Source organism: Hemiscyllium ocellatum, chromosome 3 (assembly GCF_020745735.1).
Source record: "Hemiscyllium ocellatum isolate sHemOce1 chromosome 3, sHemOce1.pat.X.cur, whole genome shotgun sequence".
Lineage (NCBI taxonomy): Eukaryota > Metazoa > Chordata > Chondrichthyes > Orectolobiformes > Hemiscylliidae > Hemiscyllium > Hemiscyllium ocellatum.
The window spans coordinates 5,893,638-5,915,927 of NC_083403.1; the positions used below are offsets into that span (position 1 = coordinate 5,893,638).

A 22,290-nucleotide genomic window follows, 5' to 3' on the forward strand; every position below is an offset into this window, starting at 1 on the left:
TTTTTTTGTCTAACAGGTTTGTGAATCTTGCTGGCTATGTGGATAATGAGCCGAAAATGTGTTGCTGGTTAAAGCACAGCAGGTTAGGCAGCATCCAAGGAACAGGAAATTCGACGTTTCGGGCCAGAGCCCTTCATCAGGAATGACTTCTCATTCCTGATGAAGGGCTCTGGCCTGAAACGTCGAATTTCCTGTTCCTTGGATGCTGCCTAACCTGCTGTGCTTTAACCAGCAACACATTTTCGGCTCTGATCTCCAGCATCTGCAGACCTCACTTTTTACTCGGCTATGTGGATAACATAAGGGTTATAGGGAGGATGAGCAAACTGATCATAGCACCATGATACAGGGAGCCATTCAAGAGGAAGGATGAAATAGAAATATAGTTGTAATCAGGGATTGTATAGTCAAGGGAATGAACACTGTTCTCTGTGGCCAGCATTGAGAGTTCCGAAGCCTGGGTTCAGGATATCGCATCATGGCTGCAGAGGAAGTTGTCGTGGTCCATGTGGGTATCAATGATATAGGTAGACAGGGAACGAGGTTCTGCTGAGGCAATGCGAGCAGCGTGGGACTAAAATAAAAGCAGAACCAAAAGGTAATAATCTCCAGATTACTACATGAGCAACAGGCTAATTGGCAAAAGGTCAACAAGGTTAAAGAGGTAAACGTGTGGCTCAAAGATTGCAATGGAAGAAACAGTTTCAAATTTCTGGAATGTTGGCACCATAGTGGGGGGGGGGGGGAGAAGAGAGCTGTTTGATGAAGTGGACTCCACCTGAATCATGCGGAATTAGGGCCGTGAATGTGGGCCTTCAATTAAATAGTGGAGGCAGGGAAGGGTCTTAGTAGAGGTTATTACATTTTTCAGAACAGAGTACAGAAGGGCTTAGGAATCTTACTTCAGGCTCGGCAGATAAGGGGCAGTTGTGAGAAGGGACATTCTATGCAGGACTAAGGATGTTGAAATTAAATGCACATAATATACAAAACAAGGTAAATTAGCTTATAACGCAGATTGAAATTGACAAAGGTGGTGATCGTAATGTGAGCAAACACAGTGCAGTGTGAGAGGGAAAAGCTTGAATAGGATGTAAAGATCAGTAGTTACCTGAGTATAAAGGTAACTACAAAGACAACTATCCTGAGTTTATTGGAACAGAAGCCTTAGTAAGGAAGATGGTAGAGCAGTAACAGCAGAAACTTCTGGGTTAATTTCGAAGGCACAGCGGAAATCTACCTAAAGAAGAGACATTCTAAAGGGAAGACGAGTCTACCATGACTGACTAGGGAAGTCAGAGATTTAACAAAAGCAAATGAAAAAGCATACAATGTGGTGAAAACTAGTGGGAAGCCAGATAAAAAACCTTTTAAAAACGAGCAGAGGATACCAGAAATGGCAATAAGGGGTAAGAGAAAATTAAATATGAGGCTGAGCTAGCCACTAGAATAAAAGAAGATTGCAAGAGATTTTTTTTTAAGATACCTAAACGTTAAGAGAGAAGCAAAAGTGGACATTATGCTGCTGAAACATGAGGCTGGAGAAGTAGTAATGGGGACAAAGATATGATGGAGAAACTGCAGACACTTTGCATCAGTCTTCACAGTAGCATACCAGAACTTCAAAAGATTCAGGGAGCAGAGATGAATGTAGTGGCCATCACTAAGGAGAAGCTGCTGAGGAAACTTAAAGTCTGAAGGTGGATAAATCGTCTGGACCAGTTCTATAGCAAATAGCTGAGGAAATTGTGAAGGCATTGATGATGATCTTTCAGGAATCACTCAAGTTAGGGATTATTCCAAAGAGCTGGAAAATGGCTAATGTAACACCTCTATTTAAGGAAGCAGAGAGGCAGACAATAGGAAATTATAGGCTGGTTGGACAGACCTCGATTGTTGGTAAGACTTTAGTGTCCATTATTGAGATGAGATTGTAGAGTATTTGGAAGTGCAAGGTAAAATAAGGCTGAGTCAGCACAGCTTTGTCAAGGGGAGATCATACCTGACAAATATGTCGGAACTCTTTGAGGGGTAATGAGCAAGTCAGACAAAGGACATCTAGTGAATGTTGTGATGTTGCTGTTCCTTTAAAAAGGTTGTATTGTCCTTGTTTTTTTTTCAAAAAGGTCGTATGAGGCAAAGTTGCTGAGATGTCAAGGTCGAACTGGAGAAGCTTTTAAGTTTTTTAAAAAAAACACTTGCACAATGGAAGGGCGGAGGGGGGGGGTACTTCTCCCAGCTCAGTTTTTGGATGGTTTGTTTTGGTTTTGGTTGTAGAGGCCATCACTAAGGAGAAGCTGCTGGGGAAACTTAAAGTCTGAAGGTGGATAAATCGTCTGGACCAGATTGATGACACCACAGTTCTATAGCAAATAGCTAAGGAAATTGTGAAGACATTGATGGTGATCTTTCAGGAATCACTCAAGATAGGAATTATTCCAAAGAGCTGGAAAATGGCTAATGTAATACCTCTATTTAAGAAAGTCTCGCTGTTCAGAGCTACTGGTCAGTTTAAGCTAGGGATTCCAAAGAAACGACTACAGTGGAAGGAGGTTTCATACTAAATCTCTCTGCCATTTCCCTCTCCTTAAGACCCTGTGCTTGATTTTATCTTTTTTGCCAAGTTGTGTTTATGGAGTTTGTTGCAGGAATTTGGAATAGCATCATTAAGTTGGGATAATCTGTTGGGGTTTCAGATAGGTTAAGTTATTCTATATTCTGTTCTCTTTTGTTTGTGTTTCATTCAGTAATCTTGCAAATAAATTCTATTTTGTTTGAAACTACGTAGATGGGCTAGCTGCATCACTCCTGGAATACCCACTTTACACCTGCTTAAAACAACTAGAAAAGTTAGGTTCCAGGCTATTTTCTTGAAATGTTTTGAGGGGTCTGGCCTGGTCCATAACAATGTGATCTCGCAGTATTTCCAGAAGGCCTCTCATAAGATGCTGGACTGGAGTCTTCTTTTATTGCTGGCCAGCATTTATTGGTCATCTCCAGTTGCCCTTGAGAAGGTGGTGATGAGCTGCCTTCTTAAACTGCAGCCGTCCACCTGTTGTGGGTGGACCCACAATGTCCTTAGGGAGGAAATTCAAGACTTTGACCCAATAACAAATAATTGGAGATATACAAGTCAGGATGGTCAGTGGCTCAGAGGTGAACTGGCAGGTGGTGGCATTGCCACGTATCTGCTGCCCTTGTCCTTCTAGGTGGAAGTGGTCATGGGTTTGGAAGGTGCTGTCTAAGGATATTTGGTGAATTTCTGCAGTGCATCTTGTGGATAAGACACACTGCTGCTACTGAGTAACGGTGGTGGAAGGATTGGATGCTTATGGATTTGGTGCCATTCAAGTAGGCTGCTTTGTCCTGGATGGTGTCAAGTTTTTGGAGTGTTTCTGGAGCTGCACTCATCCTGATGGCAGCCAGTGACTAGTGGGGTACCACAGGGGTCAGTCTTATGACTGCAACCATTCAAGTTATACATTAATGATCCTGGATGTAGGTTTGCTTGCTGAGCTGGAAGGTTCATTTCCAGATGTTTGTCACCCTACTGGGTAACATCTTCAGTGGGCCTCCAGGCGAAGCACTGCTGCTGATTCCTGCTTTCTATTTATAATTAGATATTTATAACTTTTATAACATGACATTACTTTACTCACATTTGTTGTGTGTCACTGTATTATACACTTTCTTGAAATCTATAAATACGACATCAATCCTTTCTGTTACTTCTTTTGAAAAGAAATGACAGGAAGTTAATTAAACATGATTTAGTCTCTAGATATTCCCATGCTGACTCTTCCTAATCAATCCACCCTTCACCATGCGAGTACTAATTCTATCCTGAATATCAGTTTCTGGAATCACTAACAAACTAACTGGTCTGCAGTTGCTGAGATTATCTTTACAATCTTTCTTGAACAAGGCTGTAGCAGAGCACTGGCTGTGTGGTCTCCTTCTGCTCCTACATTTTATAGTCTATTTCATGAGATGTGATTGCTGCTGTCTGAGCCAGCAATTATTGCCCATCCGTAAATGCCCTGAAAGAGGTGGTGGAGCCACCTTCTTAGAGCAGAGCTGTCTGTTTACTGTCAATCTGACAGTGGCAGTGAAGGAGTGGCGATATTTTCCACATCTGGATGGTGAGTTGCTTGGAGAGGAACTTACTGGTAATGGTGTTCCCATGTATCTGTCTCAGAAGGTGCTGTCTCAGAAGCCTTGCTGAATTTTTGCAGTGCATCTTGTAACTGGTATACATTGCTGCTACTGAGCATGTGTGGTGGTATGGATTGATGTTGATGGCTATGATACCAATCGAGGAGGATGCTTTGTCTTGAATGGCATCAAGGTTCTTGAATGCTGCTGGAGCTGCATTCATTCTTTAGAGTTGGGAGCGTTCCATCACACTCCTGACTTGTGCCTTGTTTATGGTGGACAGGGATTTGGCGAGTCAGGCGGCAAGTTATTCACTGTAGGATTCCTAAACTCTGACCTGCTCTTGTCGCCACAGTATTTACATTGCTAGTCCAATTCAGTTTCTGGTCAATAGTAAGTCTCAGAAGATTGATAATGGGGGATTCAACAATGGTAATGTCACTGAATGTCAAAGCAAATTGGTGAGATTCTCAGTTATAAGATGGTCATTGTCTGTTACTTGTGTGGCACAAATGTAACTTGCCACTCGTTAGTCCAAACCAGGATATAGTCCAGATCTCACTGCATTGGGCACAGACTGCTTTAATACCCAGGGAATCATGATTGGTGCTGAACATTGCCCAATCAGTGAACATTCCCACTTCTGATCTCATGATGGAGGACAAGTTATTGATGAAGCAGCAGATGATGATTAGGCCTAAGACACTACCCTAAGAAACTCCTGCAGATGTGTCCTGAGAGGACCAATATCCAACAACCATAACAATCTCTAAAGCAAAATGCTGCGGAAGCTGGAAATCTAAAACATACACAGAAATGACCAACTTGAATTAAATATGACTCTTCTTTAAGAGTTTCTCTTTCAACAGACAGTGCATGAGCTGTTGTTTCTCGGGCATTTCTATGTTTGAACCATAACCATCTTCTTTTCTGCCAGCTGTGACTTCAACCAGTGGACGGTATTCCCCAGATTCTCATTAAATCCTTGATGCCACAATTGCTCAAATGCAGCGCTGATGCCAAGGCTAGTCACTCTCTCCTCATCTCTGGAATTCAGTTCTTTGCCCGTACTTAAACCAAAGCTGTAGCGAGTTCAGCAGATGAATGCTTCTTGCGGAACCAAAACTGTGTGTTTATGAGCAAGATATTGCAAAGCAAGTGCAGCTTGATAGGGTTTTCCATCACTGGATTTATGATTGAAAGCCAATTGACGAGGTGGTAATTTGCTGGGTTGGATTTGTATTGCTTTTAGTAGTCAGGACATATCTCAGCAATTTTCCACATTGTCAGGTAGATGCTAATATTGCACTGGCACTGGAACAGCTTGGCCAAGGATGCAGCACGTTCTGGAGTATAAGTCTATTGCTAGAATGTTGTCAGTGCTCATAGCATTTATATTATCCAGTGCTTCCCACTGTTTCTTGACATCATTTGGAGTTAATCGAATCTGTGATGACTGAGACCTCTGAAGGAGGCCAAAATTAGTCCACTCAGCACTTCTCACTGAAGATTCTTGCCAATGTTTCAGCCTGATCTTTGGCAAAGATTTGCAAATGCACGATTTGCTGGGCTACCGTACTATTGAGAATGAGGACATTTGTGGAGCCTTTTCCTCCAGTGAATTGTTTAATTGTCCACCATAGTCACAACTGGATGTGGCAGGACTGCAGAACTTTAATCCATTGGTTGTGGAATTGCTCAGCTGTGTTGATCACTCGCTCACTATGTGGTTTGGCAAACAAATAGCCCTGATTTGTAGCTTCACAAGGTCAACACTACATTTTTAATTATTTGTACTTTGTTACTGAAGTGGGGCCAGTACCAAATTCTGTGGTACAACAGCTCCAACAACCATTACTGTAACATTTTGCTACTACCAAAGCTGTTAATTTGTTTTAGAAACAAGCTTCACAACACTCCTTATAAAACAGCTTCGAAACACTCTAAATTTGTGGTGGTTGTTCTGAATTAGTTTAACTTTTCAATTGCTCTATAATTATACTCAATTTTGTAATTTAAAATTTGGGAGAATTGTTTTGTTGTCCAAAATTGGCAGCTAATTCAGCACCCAGTGACTGCCCTGACGTACCAATGAAAGTGGATCAATTCTTGATTTTGTAGGGAAAGAATAAACAGCTGGCACAAAGAATAATAGAGTCAAATCTGGTCCTAAATGATTGAAAGAAACTGAACTAAACATTTTTCGTGACTATTGTGCCCTTCATATTTCCCATACTAAACATAATAATTTGTCAAAACTCACCTCCTGGCCAGCAGGGCACTCATTTCTTCCATCAGACCAGTACCTCCTATAGAAATCGGAGCTCCATTACTCCGTGACGACTCAACTTTAGAAGAAGTGGACACTGAACCAATGCTGCCTGTTATAGAACTTGAACCTTCATCAGTCTGGAAAAAAATTTTAAAAAGTGACCATTTTACTTAAAATCACGAATCTAAATCACATTGTCACCAGCACGACCTATATAAGTTTGTTTTGTAACTATATCTTTTAATTTGTAAGATAGTTTCTAAATCTAGGATAAATGGAAGGTGTCTTTCATGCAGAGAAAGGTATCATTAATATCAGTTGTAAACAGTTAAATTGAGCCATGACCCTTTCTTTTGAAGATAAAAGACAGGGATGGTCAGAGAAAGCTGTTTAATGTTTTTAACTGGAAACATGGAGATAGTGGAAGTTCAGGTTGCAGACATTTCTATAAACTCAAAACTATCAAAGAGAGAAGGGTGTGATCTATACCTAAATTCAAGAAGACAAAACGATAAATGTTAGCCAGGCTTGCACCTTAAGCAGAAAAAATTACGACAATGTACTGGTAGAAGTTTGAAGACCAAATTTGTGAAGTGGTCATACAAAGCTGGAGGGTTTACCTGGCTGGAGCTAGGGAAAGAGGAAGGAAATACCAAGAAATTTCTCATAATGAATGATGTATTCGGAAAGGAAACTAACAGCTATCAAATAGCAACAAAGTCAAGGGGAGGTAATGGCAGAGTAGTCATGTCACTGATTAGTAATCCAAAATCCCAGACTACTGTCCACCATGGCAGATGGTGAAAGTTGCTTTCAGTCAAGAAAATTAGGATGAAAAGCTGGTATACTGGTGACCATGTAACTGCTGTGGTTCATCAATGTCTTTTAGTGATGTTTGGACCATGTGACTCCAAATCCACATCAACATGGTTGACTGCTAACCAACCTCTCACATGATCTAGCCAACCACTTAGTTGTACCAAACTGGTACAAAGATAGAAAGAAACTAGAAGTATGTACTAGCATCAACATCAATGCTGGAAATGTTAATGGCAAGCACAGCCCTGTCAACTCTGCAAAGTCATTCTTACCAACATCTAGGGCCTGTGTGCAAAACAATGTCCCAGACACCACAAACAACTTTTCTGATGCATCCTTGTCTACCAGAAGGACTGACCTACCAGAGATGGCAGCACAATGGTACACTGTCAGGAAAGAGTTGCTTAGGAGTCCTCAACATTGATTCTAGTCCCATGAAGTCTTATATCATCAGGTCAAATATGGGTAAACAAACCTCTTGCTGATTACCACCCAATGCATCTCCTCGGCTGATGAATCAATACTCCTCCATATTCAACATGGAGGAAGCGCCGAGGTTGGCAAGGGGAAGAATGTATTCAAGATGGGGAAATTTCAACATCCACCACCAAGGGTATTTCAGTAGCACCATTACTGACCAGTCATGAAGGATGCAGCTTCTATACTGGATTTGTAGAAGCTGGTCAGGGAACCAACAGGAAAAATTGACTTGGCCTCATGCTCAAAAATCTATTTGTCACATATGCAGCCATGAGCCACGATGATATCGGTAGAATTGCGAGTTCAGTCTGCACACTGAGGATATCTTCTATCATGTTGTCTGGCACTACCTTTGTACTAGTTGGGACAAACTTTGAACAGATCAAAAATGCAAAATGGACCATCCATGAGGCACTGTGGACCATGAAAAGCAGCAAAATTATGTTCAAACACAATCTGTAACCACAAGGCTCAGTATAATTCCATTTGCTACAATTGCAAGAATACAGGAGGTCAAAGCTGGTTCAACAAAGAATGCAGGAAAGCAGGCATGTCTAAAAATGACGCCAATCTGGTGAAATCATGAAATATACTATTTGTATACTGAACAGTGAAAACAGCAATCAACAGTATATGCAGTCTTGCTGCATCCAATTGTGGTGGACATTTAAACAACTAACAGGAGGTGAAGGACACACAAATATTCCTATTGTCAATGCTTCAGGACCCCAGAACAGAGCAAAAGACAAGGCTGAAGTATTTAAATCTATCCTAAGGCAGAAAATACAAAGGAATAATCCATTCCAACTTCCTTCTGCTCATAGATACATAGCTATCTAGAGCATCATAGATACCAGTTGTCAGCCAATTTAATTCAGTTTACACAATATGAGGAAACAGCCAAAGACACTGGATACTGCAAAGGTTATGGGCCCAGGAATATTCTGGCAATAGTCCTGAAGATTTGTGCTCCAGAACTAACTGTACCCTTATCTAAACTGTTCCTGTGCAACTGCAACATTCACACTTTCCTGTCAATGTGAAAAAGTAAGACAAATCAACCTGGCCAACTGCCTATTATTCTCTTCTCAATTAGCTAAGTGATGGAAGAGGTCATTCATATAACTATCAAGCAGTAGTTACAAATGAATTAGCTGCTCAGTGATGTTTGGTTTGACTATCACCAAAGCCACTTGACTCCTGACCTCATGACAGACTTGGTGCAAACATGGACAAAAGCTTAGGGATCAGAGCTGGGGCCACAATTATTGACAATATATGGATGAGGAAAGTGAATGTACTATAGATGAGTTTACAAATGACACAAAGACAGGTGGGAAAGCAAATGGTGAATATGAAACAAAGTGCCTGCAGAAGGAGATAGATAGGTTAAGCAAGCGGGCAAAAACTTGACAAATGGAATATAATGTGGAGAAATGCATGGCATTTTGGCAGACAGAATAGAAGAACCGAATATTTAGTTAAAAAAGACTGCAGAAAGCGACACAACAAAGGGGTTTGGGAGTTCTTATCCATGAATCACAAAAAGCTAGTTTAATAGGTAATAGGGAAGGTAAATGGAACGACGGCCTTTATTTTAAAGGGAATGGAGTCTAAAAGTAGGGATGTTTCCTAAAACTATACAAGGCACTAGTCAGACCACAGACAGAATTCTGTGAACAGGCACATTACCTAGGGATAAATAGAAATTTAGAAAATAATAGCAGGAACAGGTCCTTTGAGCCTACTCTGTCATTCAGTATGATCATGGCTGATCATCCAACTCAGTACTTTGTTCCCAGTTTTCCCCCATCTACTCTGATCATTTTAGCCTTTATAGCTAACCTTAGACTGTGATCCCGGGCACTGGACGCTTTCTTCTTCTCACTGTGGTGTCACTGGGTCCAGTGACAAACCCATAACCACAGAGTCATCTAGAGACCCTTCAGCCCAATGAATCTGCACCAACAAAACCACTCTAAAACAACATTAGTCCCACTTTCTCACACTTAGGCCATGGCATTGAATGTTATGGCACTTTAAGTGCTCATCTGAATATTTTATAAAGGTTGTGCAATGTCCCTATACGTGGAAAAAAACTTCCTTCAAATTCCCCTAAACCTCCTGTCTTTCACCTTAAAATTATGCTCCCTCATTGTTGACTCTTCAATAAAGGAAAACAGCTGCTTTCTATTCACCCTGTCCATGCCCCTCGTAATTTTATATAGCTCCATCAGGTTGCCTTTCAGCCTGTTCTGTTTTAAAGAAAACAACCTAACCTTATCCAGCCTCATTTCAAAACTGAAATGCTCCATCCCAGGCAACTTTCTGATGAATCTCTTCTACACTCCCTCCTGTGCAATCACATCCTTCTAATGGTGCAGTGATCAGAACTGCACACAGTACTCTTGCTGTGGCCTAACCAAAGTTTTGTATAGTTCCGATATAACCTGTCTATTAAAATGTATACCACTGACATAGGAGGCAATTCAGATAAGGTTTTCTCAGTTGATACTAGCTATGGAGGGATTGTCTAACGATGAAAGGCTCAGTAGATTGGGCCTTTATATGTTAGAACATAAAGTGAGAGGCAACCTTATTGAAACATGGAAGATTCTTCAAGGACTTGACAGGGTAGATGCAGGAAGGTTGTTTCCCTTACAGGCAGAGTCTAGGACCATATCTCAGAATAAGGGATCACATATTTTTGACCTGTACTTTTCTATATTTAAAACAGAGGAGGAGATATTTCTTCTCTCAGAGGATAATGAATTTATGGAATCCGTTATCACAGATGGCTGTTGAGGTTGGATTATTAAGTATATTCAATGCTGAGACAGATTTTTAATCACTAAGGGAATGAATGGTTTTTGGGAAAGGGCTGGAATGTCAAAGTAAGAATGATTAGAACAGCTATGATTTCATTGAATGGGGGAGCAGACTTTTATGGACTATCAGCTTCCACTGCTATATAGTCTGTCTAGCTTCCAGAGGTGAGGTGACAGTGACTGCCTTAGACACCATGGCAGCATTTGAGCAATATAACATCAACAAAACTGAAGTCAATAGGAACTGGGGGAAAATTCCTCACTGATTAGAATCATACCAAACACAAAGGAAGATAGTTGAGGTTCTTGGAGGTCAATCATCTGAGCCCTAGTACATTTCTGTAGAATTCCTCAGGGCAGTGTCAGGTCCAAACATCTTCAGCTGCTTCAACAATGACCATCTCTTCTTCATAAGGTCAAAAGTGGGGATGTTTGCTAATGATTATATAATGTTCAGCACATTCTGAACTCCTTAGAAAGTGAAAGAGTTCCTGCCAAATGCAGCAAGACCTCGGCAACACCCTGGTTGAATAAGTAACATTTGTACCACACAGGTTCCAGGCAATGATCATCTCCAACAAGAGAGAATCTAACAGTGTTCCTTTGACATTACACTGAATCCACTATATTAACATCCTGGGAGTTACCACTGACTAGAAATTGAACGTGACCAACCATTTAAATACTGCAGCTACAAAATCAGGCCAGATTATAGGTATTTTGTAGTGAATAACTTACTTCATGTTTCCCCATGGCTTGTTCACCACCTACAAGGTGTAAGTCATTAGTGTGATGGAATTCTCTCCATGTGCCTGGATTAATGCAGCATCTACAACATATGATTGGCACCTCATCCACCTCCTTCAACTCAACACTAACACACACTGGCAGCACCATTTACCAGATGCACTGCAGTACCTCACTGATTCTCTTCCCAAAGCATATTCCAAAAGCATCCATTATCTCTACCATATAAAAAGACAATGATTGCATTGAAATACCATAATCGGCAAGTGCCCCTTAAAGCCAAACACTATCCTGACTTGGAAATATAGTGTCTGTGAAGGAACAGTGATTTGTCAAAATCTTAGACCTCCCTCCTTCACAGCTGTGGGCAATTTTCCACAGTAGGGTGGATACCAGTGTTGCAACTAGTTGAACAGCCCGGCTCAGGATGTGGCAGTTCTAGAGCACAAGTCTTCAGACTATTGCTGGAATGTTGTTGGGGCCAATAGCCTTTGCAGTGTTATTTGATATCACGGAGAGCCAATGAAATTGGCTGAAGACTGGCATCTGTGATGCTGGGGTCCACTGGAGGGGAGACCGAGATGGATCATCCACTTAGCAGTTCTGGCTGAAGTGTTTCAGTTGCAAGTGTTTCAGCCTTATCTTTTGAAATGATGTATTGTGCTCTGCCATCATTGAGGATGGGGATATTTGTGGAGCTCTCTTCTTCTGTAAGTTGTTTAATCATCCACCACCACTGATGACTGGATTTGACAGAACTGCAGAGCTGAGATCAGGTTAATTGCTTATGGGAATGCTTAGCTCTGTTTATCACTTTATGTTTATGCAGGTAATAAGACCATAAGACATCGGAGCAGAAATTAGGCCATTCAGCCCATTGAGTCTGCTCTGCCATTCAATCATGGCTATGAGTTTCTCAACCTCATTCTCCTGCTTTCAAAATATTCAAAATCCTGTCTATCTCAATCTTAAATATACTCAGTGATGTGGCCTCCACAGCCTTCTGTGGCAGTGAATTCCATAGGTCCACCACTCTCTGACTGAAAACATTTCTCCTTATCTCCGTTCCAATAGGTTTTCCCTTTAAGACTGTGCCCTCAAGTCCTCGTCTCTCCAAGAAATGGAAATATCTTCCCAACATCTACTCTGTCCCGGTCTTTTAATATTCTGTATGTTTCAACTAAATCGCTTCCATATCTTTCTGAACTCCACTAAGGATAAACCCAGAGTCCTCAAACATTCCTCATATATTAAACTTTCCATCCCTGGGATCATTCTTGTGAACCTCTTCTGAACACGTTCCAGGGCCAGTACATCCTTCCTGAGATATGGGGCCCAACACTGCACACTACACTCCAAATGTGATCTGACCAGAGCCTTATAGAGCCTCAGAAGTATGTTCCTGCTTTTTATATTCAAAATGAATGCCATTATTGCATTTGCCTTCCTAACTACAGATTCAACCTGCAAGTGTACCTTGACAGAATCCTGGAATAGAACTCATAAGTCTCCGTACTTCAGACGTCTGAATTTTCTCCCCATTTAGAAAATAGTCCATGTCTCGTTTCTTCCCAACAAAGTGCATGACTTCATACTTTCCCATGTTGTACTCCAACTGCCACATCTTTGCCATTCTCCTAACCTGTCCAAATCCTTCTGCAGCTTCCCCACCTCCTCAATGCTACCTGTCCCTTTACCCATCTTTGTATTGTCTGCAATCTTAGCCAGAATGTCCTCAGTTGCCTCATCTAAATCGTCAATGTATAAAGTGAAAAGTTGTGGTCCAAACACTGAACCTTGTGGAACACCACATTGTCACTGGCTACTATCCTGAGAAGGACCCTTTTATATCCCCACTGTCTGCTTTCTGCCAGACAGCCAAGCTTTTATCCATGCTAGCAACATGCCTCTGACACCATGAGCCCTTATCTTACTCAGGTTGACACCTCACTTTTAAGTATGTCTGGTGTTAGTCCTGGCATGCCCTCCTACATAGAGTTAATTTCCTGATTTGTTGATACTATAGCAAATGATTTGCTACAAAATTCAGCTCACTATCACCTACTCCAGAGCAATTAAGGATTAGCAATAAATGCTGATGTCTAGCCAGTGACCCCTATATCCCATGAATGAATTGAAAATACATTCTTGAAAGCTGGGAATCACTTGGTTTGGGTCCAAATGTCTACTTAAGAGACTGAATAATGTGACAAAATTGGAACTTTTCATTGTTACCGGAAATTGAAAAGGGTACATTCTGATCTTTAAATTATGTTTTACCCACAAAAAGAAAAGCGTGCTCCACGGAGGACCTAACAATGTCAACACAGCGATGAAGAAGGAATTTAGCACACTTGCCTTCATCGGTCAGAGCACCGAGTACAGGAGTTGGGCAATCATGTTACAGCTGTATGAGACATTGGTATGGCCACATTTGGAGTAATGTGTACAATTCTGGTTGCCCTACTATAGGAAGGATGTTATTAAACTGGAAAGGGTGCAGAAAAGATTTACAAAGATGTTACCAAGATTGGATAGTTTGAGTTATAAGGAGACAGACTGGGACTTTTATCCCTGGAGCATAGGAGTCTGAGGGGTGACCTTGAAGCAGTTTATAAAATCATGAGGGGCACAGAGAAGGTGAAGAACCAAGGTCAAGAGGGCAGGAAGAGATTTAAAAGGATCCTGAGGGGCAACGTTTTCCATAAAAAGAATGAGCTGTCAGAGGAAGTGATGGAGGCGGGTACAATTACAATATTTAAAAGACATTTGGACAGGAAAGGTTTGGAGGGATATGGGCTGAATGCAGGAAAGTGGGATGGTTTAGTATAGGAAACCTGGTTAGCATGGACAAATTGGGCCAAAGGGCCTGTTTCTGGGCTGTATGATTCTATGACTGAGACACAAGATGTCAGTAGCCTCTTCTTACACTGTTTACTCCAGCTGTTAAAAACCAAGGCGTACAGACTTTCCTCAGCCAATAAGGTCCCTGAATCAAAATATTACCTTGTGCTCACCTCTCACTCGAAACCCTGAGAAAGATCGTCAGAAGAGTATTTTAAAATTATTTTTAAATTTTAAGATAAAATCTCCAAAAAATAAAAAGAAAGATTTCCAATCATATAGCACCTATCATGACATTACAGTATACCAAAATGCCTTACCTCTAAGTACCTTATAAATTATGGTCACTGCTGTAATGAAGGAGGTATAGCAACGACTGTGCCACAAGCAAAGTGTTACAAATAGCAGAGAAATGCATGATCAGACAGCTATTTTTACTTATTAAAACAAAATGATGTGAATGCTGGGAGGTCTGAAATATAAACTGAATTGTGCTGGAGAAACTCAGCTGGTTTGGCAGCATCTGTGGAAACAGAACCAGAGTCAATGTTTCACATTTAGTATAATTCTTCTTTGAAACTGTTTCTCTGGGACATTGCCTTTTTAAATTTATGTTTGTTAAGGTAATTAGTCATTTTTATTAACCAAGCTAATAGGAAAAGCTCCTCTGCTTGACTTCAAACAATCATGTATAATTTTTCACATCCCTGACTGTTAAGATGGGATCTTAATTTTTCATCTTATCTGTAAAATGATATGCGTGATTGTGCAACAACCTCTCAGCACAGGACTGCAGTGTCAGGCATTTCTTCATTTGCTGAGCATTATCGAAACAAAATTATTGGATTCATCATCATCATAAAAGATCAGGATCGAAAAAATTAACTCTTCCATAAAAGTTATCTGACCTATAGTGTATTTCCAGCATTTTCTACTTTTATTTCAGAGTTTCTGCATCTGCAGTATTTTGCACCACAGCAGAATATACTGTTTAGTACACAATGTGGATTTAGATTCGAAAATTAACCCTCTATGACTTGGACTTACCCGGCCCACTTTCCTGAGTTTTGCCCCAGCCAATGCAGCTGCTAATCCTGTTAATGGACGATCATCTTCAGCCAAGGATGATGAAAAACCTGAGGATGGAAGAGGTGGGGCAGGAGGTGGTGGTGGGGCAGGAGGTAAGGTCTGCCCAGGAAGGGGAGGTGGTGGTCCAGGTGGTGGAGGAGGACCTGACACTGGCAGTGGAGGTGCCGGTGGTGGAACTGGAGGCGGTGGTGGTCCAGATGTTGGAAGCTGTGGTGGCCCAGGAGGAAGAGGGGGGGCAGGTGGAGGGGCTGGTGGTCCTTGTACACCATCGCTTGTGGGGGCAATACCTGTGTTGATAGAACAAGATAATCAGATCAAATATATCACATTTGATACAAAATTATTTTGTATTTGTATCTTCCTTGTGAAAGCAAATAAAAAAGAAACTATCATAACTTCATCTTTAAGAAATTAAGATCTTTCTTCATTACACCAACTCAGTATTGTCCCAATATTAAACTGGAATTTTTGTGAGGCTGTCCCCATATTCACCAAAGGATATCAGTTTCAAACAGGATCAGGCAAGTTTAGGACCCTGAAACAGGTGGTCAACATCACCAAGAGGAGCAGGTGAGGTGATGATGTGAGACAAGCAGTCAACATCACAGTGAGGAGTAGGCAAGATCAGGACTTCATGCTAAGATGTAAGGAAAGGTGAAATAATTTTTTTTAAAATAGAGAAAGTCAGCAGTCTAGCAGCATCTGTGGAACACAATTATAACTGAATTGTTATAAAAGTCAACCAGACACAAATAAGTCACACCCAGGGTATTAAAAATTGAAGAACAATATTTGATTTGTAACATTAATTGTTTCGTTCACCACAGATGCTGCCAAACCTGCCAAGTTTCTCCAACATTTTCTGGTTAATATTTCAGTTTTCTAGCATCTGCAAGATTTGCTTTGATGTAAGATCCCTGGTATTTGTTGTTCTTTAAACTAGAAGTAGTAAGCTTCGTGGCTAGTATATACATTGAAGTGGCCAAAAGTACAGGGGCAGAAAGGGAATGAATGACCACCAGATAGTGTAAAAGCACCAAGCAAGTGCAGCATGACTGCCCTTTCTGTTTTTGATACCACTAAGGGAGAGATTCTTCTCAAGGGAGTGCAGTGAGAGCTGAATCTGTAGCATCAGGAGTAATCAGCGCAAAGGATTAAGGGCACGTGTCAGAGGCTGGGTGAGTGGCAGAGAGAGAAAATGAGGAGAAAACGACAGTGATTGAGCATTTTATCGTAAGGGAAATAGGTAGGCATTTCTTCAGCTGTGGACATGACACCAGCATGGTATGTCACCTCTCTGGTGCCAAGGCCAAGGGTGTCACTGAACAGCTACAGGGTATTCTGAAGGCTGTGAACGGCCACAGGTTGGTACCAACAACATAGCTAAGATGACAGATGGAATACTGCTGCAGAATATAGGGACTTAGGAAATAAGTTTAAAAGCAGGACTTAAGAGATAGTAACCTCAGGATTCCTCTCAACACCACGAGCAGGCGAGATTAGAAAAAAAAGAATAGAATATAGCAATTTAGATTCTTGAAGCAGTGGAATCAATTCTGGGGAGGCATCTGTACATACTGGTTAGACTGCACAACTGATGGCCTCAAAGAAGTGTTTGCCAGTACAGAGGAACCTCCATTATCTGAATATCAATTATCTGAATTTTGGATTATCCGAAGGAGATCTCAAGGTCCCGATAGAAACGTTACATCAAAGAGGTGTTTCCAACATTGATCATGTCCTTTGTTTATAATGATTAAAAACAAACTCGGCTTACTGAAATGCTGCTGAAAACAGTTCTGGACATCGATGGGATTCAGGCACCATCTCCAAATGACTGACTGCCTGCCCTCTCTACCTCTCTCACCACACTTTCCCTGGAGTTCTACACAGGCATGTATCCTGAACCCCGCTTCCCCAGATAATCTCTCCAACCTTGTCCCGCATAGGGCAAAGGTGGAACTTGTCAAAAAGTTGCAGTTAAAAGTTGTGTCTGTGTGTGTGCGTGCGCACAATTTGGAGACTTACCCGCAAAAGGCAGCAGCAGGAATGTGGGTGGGGGCAGACAGGGAGTGGGGTTGGATGGCAGGTGGGGGGGTGGTTTGTGAGCAGACAGAGGTAAGGGGTGGGGCTCGCGCGCAGTGTACTCTGCCTAGGCTCCTGAATGGGGAGCAGACTTAGCAAGTGCTTGCTGTGTGAATCCCATTGAACTGATGGGGGGTGTGTCTTCAGCAATGCTGCAGGTCCCTTACACACAAGTGTCTGCTCAGCAACAAACCCTGAGACAGAGAGAGCAAGGAAGATGGAGTGAGAAAAATGTAAACTTCAGAAAACTCCAAGCCCCAGAGGACAGGCATTGAATCAATTAATTGAATAATCAATTATTCGAATGAAATAGTGCCTGCCCATTTCGTTCAGATAACTGACATTCCTCTGTATTGTGCAGCAGGGCTTAATTGGAAGGGGTTGGGAACCTGAATGGAGAAACAATGAGAGAAAAATAAAGGAATTGATAGATATTAAAGTCAAAATCATAGCAGAAACAGGGGTTAGCAGTAAATTTAACAGTTTGGTAGAGGTAACAAGACAGGGAAGTACTCAGCAAGTGTCAGGACACTAGGAAGCTGACAGGGACTGAGGGATCTTGGGACTGCTTGTCCACAGATCCCAGAAGGCAGCAGGACAGTTTAGTACAGTAGTTTGGATGGAATAATGTACACATGCCTTTATTAGTGTGGACTAGATTACAAGAGCAGGGAGGTTATGTGGGAGCTATACAAAATTTTGGGTAGGCCACAGCTGGAGTACTGTGTGCAGTTCTGGTTGCCACACTACAGAAAGGATATGACTGCATTGGAGGAGATGCAGAGGAGATTCACCAGGATATTTCACGGGATGGAGCATCTTAGCTATGAAGAGAGCCTGGATAAGCTCTGGTTGTTTTCTTTAGAGCTGAGAAGGCTGACAGGGGTTGTGATAAATTTGTGTCACATTATGAGGGGCATAAACAGGGTGGATGGAAAGCAGATGCTTTCCTTTGTTGAAGGATCAACATCAAGGTAGCACAATTATAAGGAAAAAGGCAGGAGGTCTGGGGGTATTTGAGGGTTTTGTTCCACCCAGAGCGTGGTGGGAATCTGGAATTCATTGCCTGGGAGGGTGGTTGAGACAAAGCACTTGGATAAGCACTGAAATGTCAATAAAAGTGCTGGAAAGTGAGATTCGTGTAGATTTAGAATAATTTAAGACCATAAGACATGGAAGCAGAAATTAAGCCATTCAGCCCAGAGTCGGCTTCATTATTCAATCATGGCTGATAAGTTTCTCAAACCAATTTCCTGCCTTTTCCCCGTAACTCTTGATTCCCTTGACAATCAAGAACCTATCTATCTCAGTATTAAATATACTCAATGACCTGGCTTCCACAGCCTTCTGTGGCAGTGAATTCCACAGATTCACCCTCTCTGGCTGAAGACGTTTCTCCTTATCTCCATTCTAAAATGTCTTCCCTTTACTCTAAGGATGAGCCATCAGGTCCTAGTCTCTCCCAATGGAAACATCTTCCCAACAACCATTCTGTCCAGGCCATTCAGTATTCTGTAAGTTTCAATTAGATTCCCTTCATCTTTCTAAACTCCATCAACTACAGACCCAGAGTCCTCAAATGTTCCTCACATGTTAAGCTGTTCATTCCTGGGACCATTCTCGTGAACCTCCTCTGAACATGCTGCAGAGCCAGTACTGAAATAGTGGGCCTAAATCTGCGTACAATACTCCAAATGCAGTCTGACCAGAGCCCTATAGAGGCTCAGAAGTTGGTATCTTATTGGTGCAGTCTCAATGGGCTGAAGGGCCTGTACGATTCAATAAGTCAAATAGTGCTGAAGTTTATAAGAAAAATGTAAAACATCAATTACAGGTCTAAAGGTGTTAATCCAAATGCACAGTGCTATAAGGCTGCCAAATTAACAGTGCAAATAGTCATATACAGATATGTTATGACTGTTAGTATGGAAACACAGCTGTTCACTGACCACGGATGGGAATTGAACATTCAAGCGTATTCAATATTTAATAGCTTTTCTGCGGTATTTTTAGTATTTTATCTTTAGTAATTACAAAAAGAATAGAAAATAAAGTGGGTGCCATTATTAATAAAAATAAAATCAGTGAGTGAAAAAGGATATTGTTACAGAAAATCTAGATGCAAACACAGTCTGGGTGGGGCTAAGAAGCAATAAAGAGTGGAAAATATTAGTTGGTGTAGTCAATAGGCTGTCAAATAGTAACGGTGATGTACGGAATGGGATTAAACAGGAAATTAGAGATGCAGACAACAACTATGCTACAGTAATTAATCATGAGTGATTTTAACCACACATCAGCTGGGCAAGCTGCATATGCAATAACACAGAAACAGTTGAATTCCTGGATTGTGTACAAGATGGACTTTTTACTGGTACACTGAGGAAGAAAGGGACACAGTATACACATTTTAAAAAAGGATTGAGGAAAGGATTTCTGCACTTTTAAAAGCAAGTTATCTGACATTCATTATAAGTGCTGTTTACCCTACAGTTTGATCATGCAGTGGGGAAAGTTGGAGATAAGCAGGAGCCAAGGTATATAAAATGGAAATTCAGCTAGCAACAAAGCTGATTGACAATGAGTCAGCATTCAGGTGTTTGTCCTGGCAACGACTACGTGATTGGTTCCAGATAGCTGAACAACTTGAGAGTGTGAAAGTTTGGGCAGAAGCCAATAGACATATGGAAAGGAATGATTTGTTCTCCTCTCTGCACTACAAAATACACCTCAAGCCTAAAGAAAGCCAGTTTATTTTCTGTCATTAGTGTTATAAATCGAGACTCTTAATGAATACGTCAAAGGCATTTTTGCAAAATGAAAATTGTCAGCAAAATGCTCCCTTTTCAGTAACTTTAAAGGCAACATGATAGCAATGGTGGACTTTAATGTTGTTATAAACTGGACCAATTGCATTGGTATATGTGGCAGTTAAGTTTGGAGAATGCATTCATGACTAAATACTTGCAGGTTCCTCAAACTAACCCTTAAGCTTCCCCAACTATCACAGACCTTTCTCCCACTTGCTTCCAACCCTTTTCCTCTATATTGTAGGCCTCTCACCACTGCACAATCTATCCTCCTCCCACCATTGCAGGCCTGCCATGCCTGCGCCCCTCCTCCACAATGTCACAGATGTCTCACCCCCCTCATACATTCTGCACCTCCAACTCTGCTTTCACAGATCTATCTCTCCTGAACCTGCTCTCGCAGGTCACTCCTCCTCTTCCTTAAATATGACCTCCTGCCTCCACAGTGGTGTATCACATACTCTTCCTAAATTCTCACTCTCACTCATTGTCAAGGACCAAAATAAAGTCACAACAAGAAAAAAGTTTGGAAAGCACTGTCTGAAGGTTTTAAAAGAAACAGCTGCATAGATAGGGAATGGCCGAGCTACAATTTTCCCAAATGCCACAGACTCTAGAACTGACCAGGAGACTTGAAGATAGCAAATGTAACATTACGATACAAAAGACTGGAGAGAGTGCATGAGAGAGTCCAAGGGAGAGACAGAAGGAGAGAGAGAGAGAGAGACATACAGAGATAGAGATAGATAGGCAGAGAAAGAGAAAGAGAGAGAGAGAGAACATGTGCGAGCATAAGTGCGTGACAGAGAGGGAGGGCATGGAACAGAGCACACATGCTCTGAGAGAGACAAAGCGGGGTAGGGGGAGACAGAGGGAGAGAAAGAGAGAGACAGACAGAGAGAAAACTATTGACCTGATATTCATTAGTTTTGCTGCGTCTTTTGAAAATGTAACAGACAGGACTGGTGCGGCATGTACAGAATTCTAAAGATGTTTGATTATGTGGCTTTGCAGGAATCCTGAAGCTCAGGTATTTAAAAAAAAACTCTAGCATTACAGATATTATATTGGCAAGGTGCAAGGTGAAAGTCATGGTCGAGGTTTCTTTTTCAGACAGGAAGATTGCATAATATGGGGGTTTACAATAGCTGGTGCACGGACCTGCTTTGCTTTATACATACATCAGTGACTTAGATTTTGAACGCACAGTGTCACAAATTTGGAAATACATTGAACTGTGAAAAAGACAGTGATAAACTTCAAGAGTACCTGGATAGGCTAGTAAAAGGTGAAGACGCAATGATGAAATTTGACACAGAAATATAAAGTAAGACAGTGATGTGGTGGGGTTCTTGTGTTGTATATGAGAAGGTCTTGTAAATTAGGTAACTAAGCGGATCATGTGTTTTCATGCTGCTTGTTGAAAGCCAAATGTTAGCTAGCTGATGAGAATAACTCCCTTGCTCATTGAGGAAGTGCCTTGGGATCTATTATAATATTCTGAAAGGGCAGATGGGCTTCACTTTGTCCCACAAGGCTTGATTTGATTTGATTGATTTAATGTCTCGTATACCTAAGTACGATGAAAAGCTTTGTTGAAAATCAGTAAAGGCAGAACGCAGCAAGCAAGCACATACAGATCATAGGATGAGAAAAAAAACTAGACTGAGGCATACAAGTTACACTGCACAGAGTGTGCGCTAGGCAAGATCAGCATTATTTGAAGTAGAGAGTCCATTCATCAGTCTAATAATGGCACGGAAGAAGCTGTGCATGAACCTGCTGGTGCGTGTGTTAAACCTTTAACATCTTCTGCCTGATGGAAGAGGTTGTAGAAGAGCAGCATTGTCAGGTGTGATGGGTCTTGATGATGTCGGCAGCTTTTTCCACAGCAATGGGTCATGTAAATAGTGTCCATGGGTAGAAGCTTGACATCTGTGATGGTCTGGGCTGTGTACATCATCTTCTGTAGTTTCTTACAGTCCTGGGCAGAGCAGTTGCCATACCAGGCCATTACACACCCAGACAGTATGCTTTCAATGGAACATCTGTAAAGGTTGGTGAGGAACTTTGTGTAACCAAATTTCCTGAGCTGCCTGAGGAAGAAGACGCATTGTTGTGCCTTCTTGACCGTTGCATTTATATGGGAAGTCCAGGGCAG

At 41.5% G+C, this 22,290-nt stretch overlaps 1 protein-coding gene across 1 annotated transcript in view; it reads right to left on the reverse strand.

The window, feature by feature from the left end:
* enah (ENAH actin regulator) overlaps window positions 1-22,290 on the reverse strand; it is a 397,680-nt gene that overhangs the window by 47,318 nt on the left and 328,072 nt on the right. The window contains exons 6-7 of the mRNA XM_060847991.1: window positions 15,193-15,521; window positions 6,419-6,564 (exon numbers count right to left, since the gene is read on the reverse strand). Coding sequence (XP_060703974.1) covers window positions 6,419-6,564; window positions 15,193-15,521 — 475 coding nt within the window. The remainder of the gene's footprint in view (window positions 1-6,418; window positions 6,565-15,192; window positions 15,522-22,290) is intronic.